At 35.8% G+C, this 10921-nt stretch overlaps 1 protein-coding gene across 1 annotated transcript in view; it reads right to left on the minus strand.

Moving 5' to 3' along the window:
* The window catches only part of Map4k5 (mitogen-activated protein kinase kinase kinase kinase 5), a 115219-nt gene that overhangs the window by 56857 nt on the left and 47441 nt on the right, over positions 1-10921 (minus strand). The window contains exon 6 of the mRNA XM_010632707.1: positions 723-813. Coding sequence (XP_010631009.1) covers positions 723-813 — 91 coding nt within the window. The remainder of the gene's footprint in view (positions 1-722; positions 814-10921) is intronic.

Below are 10921 nucleotides of genomic sequence, written 5' to 3' on the forward strand. Positions count from 1 at the left end.
TATAAAGACTAATAATAGCAGTATGTTATGCATCGATAGCAGCAACAGCTTTTCCAGGTTCTGCAGTTATCTGAACAAAATTATAGACATTCAGCACATTCCATTAAAAAAAAAAGAATAACAACAACAACAACAAACAAAGAAAAGAATAATATCCAAATTGTGGTACCTGGCACCATTTTTTTTATTAGCATCTTAATCATCATCTGGAAAGAGAACATGCTAGAGTAATATCATTAAATGTAGCTCTGATAAAGCATGGTCCCTACTATGTATCATAAAGCAGGTACAAGATATTTTACATTCACAGAGGTATGATACAGTACCATCCTACATCACTAATACTAGAATCAGTTTTGGTTTGAAATTTGCTTTGTCTGCAAATAAGATTGCTACCCCTGTTTTTTTTTTTTGAGCGGGGGGCTCCTGTCACATGGAGAATTGTTTTCTATCCTTTCACTTTCAGTCTATGGGCTTCTTTATGCACTAGGTATGTTTCTTGTATACAACATATTGTTGGATTTTGCTTCTTATTCCATTTTGCCCGTCTATTTCTCTTGATTGGTGAGTTGAGGCCACTGACACAATATAATATTTTAAATGCCCTTGTGAAACAGCATTTACATGACAGAGAGAGAGAGAGAGAAAGAGAGAGAGAGAGAGAGGTAGCAAAGAAAATATAAACTACATAGACAGCAGATCTTTTGGTTGTTGATTTTTACCTGAGATAGCTCCCAAAGTAGGCAACGATGTTGCAGTGTTTACATTCTTTAACCATAAATATTTCTTGTTGAATCAGAGAAAAATCATCTCCTGAAAAACAAAATAAATTGCTCATCATGTTAGCCAAAATCTCTATAAGTGGAAGGAAGGAAAACTTCACTAAGTACTAGATACAGATGAAGAATTAAGTATTTCTAGTACTTCAATGGGAATGTAAATTTGTACATTCTTTCTATAAAGCATGAATGGTTAAAAATGTATAGATCTTTGAATGCGGTTGCTTCAAAATGTTTTTTGAAAAAGATAAGCACAGAAACACGTTTACTATGGTATGGTTTAAAATGAGAGTGGTTAAAAAATTATGGTAGTTATAGATACTCAGGATTCTAAATATGTTTTGATAAGAAAATACCTTCATGATTTATTACCTAAAAAAACCCATATATACATATATTTAGCTAATATGTATATAAATGGCTTTAAAAATGCAATTGTTGTGCCTAGAGGGTAAAACTGGAACTAATTTTGCTTCTTTCTTGCTTTTGTTATTTTTCAATTTGTCTACCACAAACCTGTTTGTGCAGTTTAACTAGAAAAAAATATTAAAATAAAATAGTTTATTTATGAGAATTTTGTGGTAGTTATGAGAATAATGCCATTCCCATCAAACTTTCTTATATCAACATAGTGTTTATTTTGGTAAAATAACTCCACGTGTATCGTGTAAAGACAGTCTAATGTAGCTGTTAAGAGCCTGAGCTGTAGCTTACACACACCTGAATGCAAATCTTGGCTCAGACTTTCACTGGAATTTCCGCAATTTAACCCTTCTGTGTCAGTTTCTTCTGCTACGATTAGCATCTGGATTCATTCTACTACTTAGCTTCCTTACCTCCTACTTCTCCAAATATTCCCTATATTTAGAAATATCAAGTTGTGGCCATTTCTGCAATGGATTCTTACATTCCCATGTTGGTGAATATGTAATTCCCTTAGTTGGAAAAGTATGGGAAAGAGATACTGTACACAGGGCACATACCACAATTAATAGAATAAATTCAGCAGCAGTACTACTTATATGTTGGAGAATGACAAAGATAAAAATTAAGGTGTTCCTTTTAAGGATATCATTATAAAAACTTTCACTGCATATTGTGTCATAGTGTTCCTCTGAAAAACAACTTCAGGTTTAAGTCTGTGGTGTTCAGATAGACTCTGGCTATATATCAGTCATCTTAAAAAATGCTACAGGGCCAAGAAGGAAAAATTCTGAAATCAGGCCTTAGATAAACAAAATCTTTCCATTATTGTGATTCAGAGTCAAACAATTTTTAAATACTTTTGCCATGGCATAAACACCTTTTAAGGATTCGATCATTATAAATGTAGTTTAAACATGTACTTAGTTTAGTTACTATATATTAAATTATTTATAGCCATTAAGGAACTCAGGAGAATAAGAAAAATGTAAGAACCAAAATACATCATGCAAAGGTACAAGTTCTGAATGATGAATGTAACTGTATTGTATATCTAAAAAGTTTAGTGATAAACTTAATGGAAAAAATCTTTTTTTTTTTAATTTTACTGAGTTTATTGGTACATTTTAGGGATACAGTACAGTTACATTCATTGTTGGGATCATGTACCTCTACATGACAAGTCTTTTCTCATATTTCACTTTATTTTCATCTTTTCATTCTCTCACATTTTTTTCTTTTCCCTTTTTGTTCTTCCCCTACCCATCACACCTTCCCTACACCTTTAGCTCCTTTCTTCCCATTTCGAAATGTCAGTAATCTTATTAGAATCTTATGCATTGTTGCAAATTATTCACACCAGGGAAACTATTTGGTATTTACACATGTGTGACTTATTTATTTCACTTAGGAGTATATCTTCAATATGTATCCATTTTCCTATGAATGAATCTATTTTCTTGTTCTTTATGGCTGAGTAATATTCCATTTTATAGAAAAACCACAACTTCTTTATCCAGTTTCCAACGGATGGGCAAATAGGCTGTTTCCAAGATTTAGCTATTACAAACTGTGCCGCTATAAACATGGGTGCACATACTTAAGATAATAATTTTTATTTGTAAATTTGGATAACATATATTACCTGTACTGTGTATATACAATGGTACATAAATGGAAAATTTAATGCTTAATGATCTGTCAGTAAAAGAACCAATGGAGAAAATACAAACAGAAGATGATTGCATGTTCCTCATTATCAATGTAGGCAGAAGCAGTAAGGCCTGAAGGCTGTAGTAAAAGTCTGCCCACCTACCTGTAGCTTCCAGTTCTGCTAATTATGTATAAATAGGTTTTGAGAAGATATTTTCTCAAAGAAGTTTCATTCTTCAGAGTTCGGCAAGGTTAAGGAAGAGACTGGTTGACAGGTACAATGTCCTAGCACCTTTAGCTTTGCCCATGTAACCTATTAGTATTTCCATCTGAATGTCTTGGTAGCATCCTGAATTTAATATACCCTAAAGCATCAACATTTCTTAAGAATCAATTTCTCTTTCTGATATCTGTTTGTGTTAGGGCATTTTATTCTGAAGGAACAACCATTGCCAGCCTGGCCTTATCCCTCCTAAGAGAACCCACCTCCATCTAAGAGGAGCTACTGTTTGTGCCACGTGATCTACTTAATGAACACCAGGGTGGGCAACTGGCCTGTAAAGAAGTAATCCATAGATTGGTAGTAGCTAATCACATTTGCCTTTTCAAAATATGAACCACTGAGACGGTCTATTGTCTGCAACAGAGTCACAATAAAAGTGGAATATTAGAGTAAAAGGCCATAAACTTTTAATGATTGTGGCTAAAGTTCCTAGAGATGTCCTACTGAAAACCTGGCTGGTGAGTGTGTCCTTATACAGATAAGAACTCTACTAGTGAATGAATGTTTGGGTGCATTTTTTTCTCTTCCTTTTAATAAGGGCAGCTGCTGGTCGCACCAAAGCACAGGCAGAAACAGGTGGGGGTCACTGAGTCCAGGTATTTATTGTTGTTTTTGTTTTTTGGCACTGGGGATCAAACTCGGGTCCTTGCGCTTGTGAGGAAGGTGGCAGAACCACTAAGCTAGATCCCTGGCCTGAGTCCAGGTATTTATAATCTGTCTCTTTAAGGAATGTCAGATTTGTGTGTTAGACAACTAAGCCTAATATGCCCAGGAAAAGCTGACCCACTTCAGTAAGAAAGAGAATCCAGGGGGTGTCAAGAGAGATGGTGGCATTGTATCTGAGGTGGTATACATTGGAATCAGTCCTAATTAAAATGCTAATTAAATAATTAAAAGCTCTTAAGACTGGCTTGAGCCTTGGGAAGTAGCTGTAAAGAGGAACTGAAAAGTGCAGATATATATTAGTTTTTTGTTTTGTTTTGGTGCCGGGATTGAATTCGGGACCTTGTGCTTACAAGGCAGGTGGTAGAACCACTGAGCTAAATCCCCAGCCCAGATATGTATTAGTTATAAAACTCTGGATTCTAGATGGCACTGACATCGGGGACTTGTGTTTTAAATTATTTTTGGAAAAACAACTGTATCACTGTTTAATTTTAGCATGTTCAGCGAGCACTAACGCAGCAACCATAGCCTCCACCACTGTTTAAAGGCCAACAATCTAAGACAGAATTGCTCATAAAGCTACCGAGTTCTTTGAATGGCAACTCTGTGATGGACAAAAACTATGACTGTCCATTGTTCCTATACCATCATCTGTCTACCAACACACTGAAACCCCAAGGTACAATTCTAAACTAACGTGGACAAACACGCTATTCTATAAAAAGATACAGCCTTAGTACCAGGGTCACTTTAGGAGTCTTTTTTCCTAGTTTCTTAGTTTTAAATAAAATTACCCAATGCCAGTCTTTACTTAGCTATCAGCGGCTTTTCCAATGATTAGTTTGTCAAAACAGGATCAAGTTACATTCTGTAAGGGACTTCTGGGTAACATTTGTAATAAATATCCTCATAAGGATTTTCTGCATTTAAACAAGTCTTAAAAAGCTCCTCTGTTCAAGGACAAAAATCATATGATCCTCTCGATAGATGCAGAAAAAGCATTTGACAAAATTCAACACCCATTCATGATAAAAACCCTGCAAAAAAATTGGGACAGATGGTCTAAATCTCAACTTAATAAAGCCTATCTATGAAAAACCAACACAAAACATCATATTAAATGGCCAAAAACTGAAAACCTTCATGATAAAATCAGGAACAAGACAAGGATACTCACTATCACCACTCCTCTTCGATATAGTTCTGGAAACATCAGCCACAGCAATTAGACAAGAGAAAGAAATTAAAGCAATAAAGATAGGAAAGGAAGAAGTTAAACTGTCATTATTTGCTGATGATATGATACTCTACAATGAAGATCCAAAAAACTCCACCAAAAAACTTCTAGACTTAATTGACAGATTCAGTAGAGTATCTGGATACAAGGTGAATACCCAAAAATCAATAGCCTTCTTATACACAAATAACAGACACACGGAGAGAGAAATAAGGGAAAATATTCCTTTTACAATAGCATCCAAAAAAATGAAGTATCTAGGAATCAATCTAACAAAAGAAACAAAAGATCTCTACACTGAAAACTAGAGCACTCTGAAAAAAGAAATTGAAGAGGATATAAAAAAATGGAAAGATATCCCCTGCTCCTGGGTAGGAAGAATCAACATAGTGAATATGGCCATACTACCCAAACTGCTATAGATTCAATGCAATGCCAATTGAAATTCCAATACTATATTTCACAGAACTAGAAAAAATAATCCAAAAATGCATTTGGAACCATAAGAGATCTAGAATAGCAAAAGCCATCCTAGGCAACAGACACATGGCAGTAGGTATAACAACTCCCAATTTGAAACTATACTACAAAGCCACTGTGATAAAAACAGCATGGTACTGGCAAAGAAACAGACCTGAGGATCAGTGGAACAAACTGAAAGACACAAAAACAACTCCAGATGTACTCAGCTACCTCATCTTTGACAAAGGAGCTGACCGTCCCCACTGGAGGAAAGATAGCCTCTTTAATAAATGGTGTTGGAAAAACTGGATCTCAACCTGCCAAAGATTAAAACTAGATCCTTATCTTTCACCATGCACTAAATTAAAATCCAAGTGGATTAAAGATCTAAATATTAAAAAAGAAACACAAAGCTTGCTGGAAGATAAGTTAGGCAGAACTCTTGAAGACACTGGCATAGGAAAAGACTTTATGAACAAATCCTCAGTAGCACAGGAATTAGCATAAAGTATCAACAAGTGGGATCTCATCTTATTAAAAAGCTTTTGCACTGCAAAAGAAACCATTAACAAAACTAAGAGACAACCTACAATGCGGGAAAAAATTTTTACCAGCTGCTCCTCAGACAAAGGACTATTATCGAGAATATACAAAGAACTCAAAACAATCAGCCCCCCCCAAATATAAAGACCCAATTCAAAAATGGGCATCTGAAATGAACAGACATTTCTCAGACAATAAAGTAAAAGCAGCAAGTAAATATATGAAAAAATGTTCCACATCACTGGTCATTCGAGAGATGCAGATGAAAACAACACTGAGATTCCACCTCACCCCACAAAGAATGGCTGCTATCAAGAAATCACACAATAACAAATGTTGGCGGGGTTGTGGGGAGAAAGGAACCCTTCTCCATTGTTGGTGGGAGTGCAGACTGGTGCAATCACTATGGAAATCAATATGGAGACACCTCAAAGAGCTTGGACTAGAGGTTCCATTTGACCCAGTCATCCCTCTGCTGGGTATCTTTCCAAAATAATTAAAAGAATCATACCACAGTGATATATGTACACCAATGTTTATAGAGGCACAGTTTGTAATAGCTAAAACTTGGAAACAGCCCATTTGACCATCAGTCGGAAACTGGATAAAGAAGATGTGGTTTTTCTATAAAATGGAATACTACTCAGCCATAAAGAATGAGAAATTAGATTCATTCATAGGAAAATGTATACATATTGAGGATATACTCCTAAGTGAAATAAATAAGTCACACATGTGTAAATACCGAATAGTTTCTCTGGTGTGAAAAACTATAATAGTACATAAGATCCTAATGAGAGAATTGACCATGTGAAATAGGAAGAAAAGGGCTAAAGGTGTAGGGAAAGTGGGAAGGGTACGGGAAAGGTAATAAGGGAAAAGAAAAAAATATGACAAAATGAAAAAATGGAAATAAAGTGTTTGTAAATGGGGAGGGGAGGAGGGGGTGAAGGGAGGGCACAGACAAGAGGAAAAAATGAGAACTAAGACCTGTCATGCAAAGGTACAAGATCCCAATAATGAATGTAATTGTACTGTATACCTAAAATGTTCCAGTAAACTCAATAAAAGAAAAAAAATTCCTCTGAAATATCAAAAGCAATGTACACTCAGATTAAAAATAAAAGGCACTAAGCATTAAACATTTGGTTGTGGCAAGGCACAGTGCAGTAGGCTTCACCACATTCTTCCCTCCAGTATCACGGCAGATCTCAGATTTACTGAAGCAATTAATTAAGCCAGTATGTATAATTTAGTGGACAGCTCTCTCCAGAGCTTAAAATCTATGTTCGCTAACCTCCTAAAATGTTTTGGGGAAGACTATAAGGTTGACTAATATCAGCAAAATATTCCTATTTGAAACCTCTATTAACAAAATTTAACAGAAAACTACCAAAAATATACTCATCCTACATGGGCATCAATAATAGGCACTACCATTTTTAAAGGTAAAAAGAACTTCTATGTTCTATCTCATGTTATTGTAACCATATTAATATAACTATCTTAGAAGAAAAAGCCAAGGCAGAAAAGAATGAAGAATATCACCTCTACAGCCACCATTTTCTTCCATTCCTGTAAGTGTAATTATGAAATTCTTCTTGCCTTATTTACAAATTACACTCATACTCCAATGTTTTACACATTATTTTGACTCAACAACAGTTTCAAGTATTGCCCATGTCATTGAATATCATTTAAAGGACACCCGAATTGGAAGGGAGCAAATAGAAATGCCTGTTTATAAATGACCTGATCTTATAGGAAGAAAACCCTGAGGATTCCACCCAAAATCTGTTAGAACTGATATATCTGGATGGAATTTCAAGGGATCCTATTATCATTTAAATATGAACTGTCCCCCAAAGGCTGATGGATTGAGGATGCTTACTTCATCAACAGAGTGATTAATCCAATGATAATTACTCAATGAATGTGCTGTTAGGAGGAGGGGCCTCGATGGTGAAGGTGGGTCACTGAGGTTACAACCTAAAAAGGTACATTCTTGTCCCAGCCCCCTTTTCTCTCTCTGCCACTTTCTGCTCTACTTCTAGGCTGTCATGAGGTGAGCAGCTTTCCTCTACCTGCCCTCTGCTACAGTGTTTTTGCAAAGCTAGACAATCATGGAGTGAAGCCATGAGCCAAATCAAACCTTTTCCTCACATTAGTCAGCCTTTCCTTGCTATGACCAAAATACCTGACATCCACAACTTAGAGGGTAAAAGGTTCATTTTGGGTCATACTTTTAGTACAGGTGGGCAAGCTGAAAGGCAGAAACATGGAGGAAGAAGATGGCAGAAGAAAGCTTCTCACCTAATGGCAGCCAGGAAGCAGAAAGAGAGGGAAAAGGCAGAGAGGATGGTGCTAGGGATAAGTTATATCCTTCAAAGGCATGCCCCAGTGACTTCCTTTCACAGCACCCCTCTCCCCAGCCTACTCAGTCATAAACTCATGAATGGGTTATCTACTGATTAGGTTAGTGCCCTCACAATCCAGTCATCTCACTAGGTGCCTCTTAATCCAATCAGCATTGACCACCACAATACACAGCCAGGTCCGGGGATTTAGCTCAGTGGTTCTGCTGCCTGCCTTGCAAGTGTAAGTTTCTGAATTCGATCCCTAGTACAAAAAAAAAAAAGAAAAAAAAAAAAATATATATATGGCCAATAATCCCACTTTTGGATATATGTCCAAACATTATACTCAGGATCTCAAAGAAGCATGTCCAATTCATAAAAGCACTATTTGCAATTGTGTTAGTTATTTTTCTCTCATTGCTGAGGCAAAATATTGTGCCTGACACCCAAAGTTAAAGGGAAAGGGTTTACTTAGCACATAGTTTGTAGAGGTTTCAGCCCATAATCAGGTGACTCCAAGGCAGATAACACATGGCAGAGTGGCTCTGCAGTGAAGAAAACAACTCATGGGGCCCACATATTAGCAAAAGCAACAAGGTAACTTTCTTTCTGCCCCTTTTATGTTATCCAGACTACTGGGATTATGATGGTGTCAAAGCAATCAGAGTACTGATTTAGTATTCACGCCCTTAATCCCAACATCACACACTCTAGATTCACCTACCTCTGAAAAAGCCATCTATGACTGCATAAGACTTTGGGGAGATATCTAGACGCAAACCATAACGATAGTCAAGAGGTACTAGTAACCTCAATGGGCCTTCATGAATGAATGAACAAAATGTGGTACACATACAATGGAAACTATTCAGCCTTAAAAAGGAAACCTGTTACATGCTACAACCTGGATGAACATTGAGTACATTATGCTAAGTGAAGGAAATCTAGTCAGCACTAGATTTACAAGCACTGTATGATTCCACGTATATGAAGAATCTACAATAGTAAATTCAGAGATACAAAAAGCTGGATCATGGTTACTATCAACTGTAGAAAAGGGAGTCATTTAATGGATACAGGTTCAAGTTGACAAGATGAAAAGATTCTGGAAATATGTTTTATGACAATGTAAGTGTACTTAAAGCTGAACCATATTCTTATAAAGCTAAATTTTATGATGTGTACTCTTAACTATAATAAAAATTTATGTAAATGTAGCCTAATTTAATATTTTAATAGTTTAATGTTCACATTAAAATACTTTTAAAACATTCACACATATATGTATATGTGTACAGGTATGTTTAAAAAGCTGGGTGTGGTATAGTAAACCTGCAAGTTTAAGCACTTTGGAAGGCTAAGGTAGGAGGACTGTGCGAGTTCAAACCCAATCCAAACAATTTAGCAACTTTAGTGAGACTGTCTGAAAATAAAAAATTAAAAAGGGATAGACGCGTCAGTGTAGAAGCCCTGAGTTCAACATTTAATGCCACAAATAAACAAACAAAACAAAAAAAACCAACAGTAACTTAAATGTTCCTGTATCATTTATAGGAAAATCTTATAGATCTTTAATTAACTTATGCAATATCAGGCAATAGCAAAAACTTTCTGCACTAATAAGTACTACATACATTTCTGAAGTTTATGAAATAAACCAATGTTAAAGACAGACAACAAAGGGAAAGCTGCTTTTAGTAGTAGCTCAATGTACAGCTAATAAGCTAGCAGCATCAGTTCCAGAGAATCAACTAATGTAATGCTAAATATTCAACCTGTTAAGTTTTACACATCCATGAAAAAACACAGTATTACAACCGCGGCATTCTTGTGAATTTGACTGCTTTAGTTGATAATAAGGGCATACAATTTTTTCCCATTGAGAAAAATAAATATAAGATGTTAATAAATAAAATGTCATTTCTAATAAATCTTTGGGAGGCCCCTCTTAGATGCTAAAAACTCATCTAGAGAGAAAATCCTTATCAGTTTTTTTCCAGCTTTAATTGAGTTTATTGGTACATTTTAGGGATACCGTACAGTTACATTCATTGTTGGGATCTTGTACCTCTACATGACAAGTCTTGATTCTCATTTTTTCCCCTTACGCCTGCCCTCCCTTCACCCCCTCCTCCCCTCCCCATCTACAAACACTTTATTTTCATCTTTTCATTCTCTCACATTTTTTTCTTTTCCCTTTTTACTCTTCCCCTACCCATCCCACCTTCCCTACACCTTTAGCTCCTTTCTTCCCATTTCTAAATGTCAGTAATCTTATTAGAATCTTATGCATTGTTGCACATTATTCACACCAGAGAAACTATTCTGTATTTACACATGTGTGACTTATTTATTTCACTGAGGAGTATATCTTCAATATGCATCCATTTTCCTATGAATGAATCTATTTTCTCATTCTTTATGGCTAATATGCCATTTTATAGAAAAACCACATCTTTATCCAGTTTCCAACGGATGGGCAAATGGGCTGTTTCCAAGATTTAGCTATTACAAACTG

The sequence above is a fragment of the Fukomys damarensis genome, unplaced genomic scaffold (assembly GCF_012274545.1).
Source record: "Fukomys damarensis isolate Sample0158 unplaced genomic scaffold, DMR_v1.0_HiC HiC_scaffold_17, whole genome shotgun sequence".
NCBI lineage: Eukaryota > Metazoa > Chordata > Mammalia > Rodentia > Bathyergidae > Fukomys > Fukomys damarensis.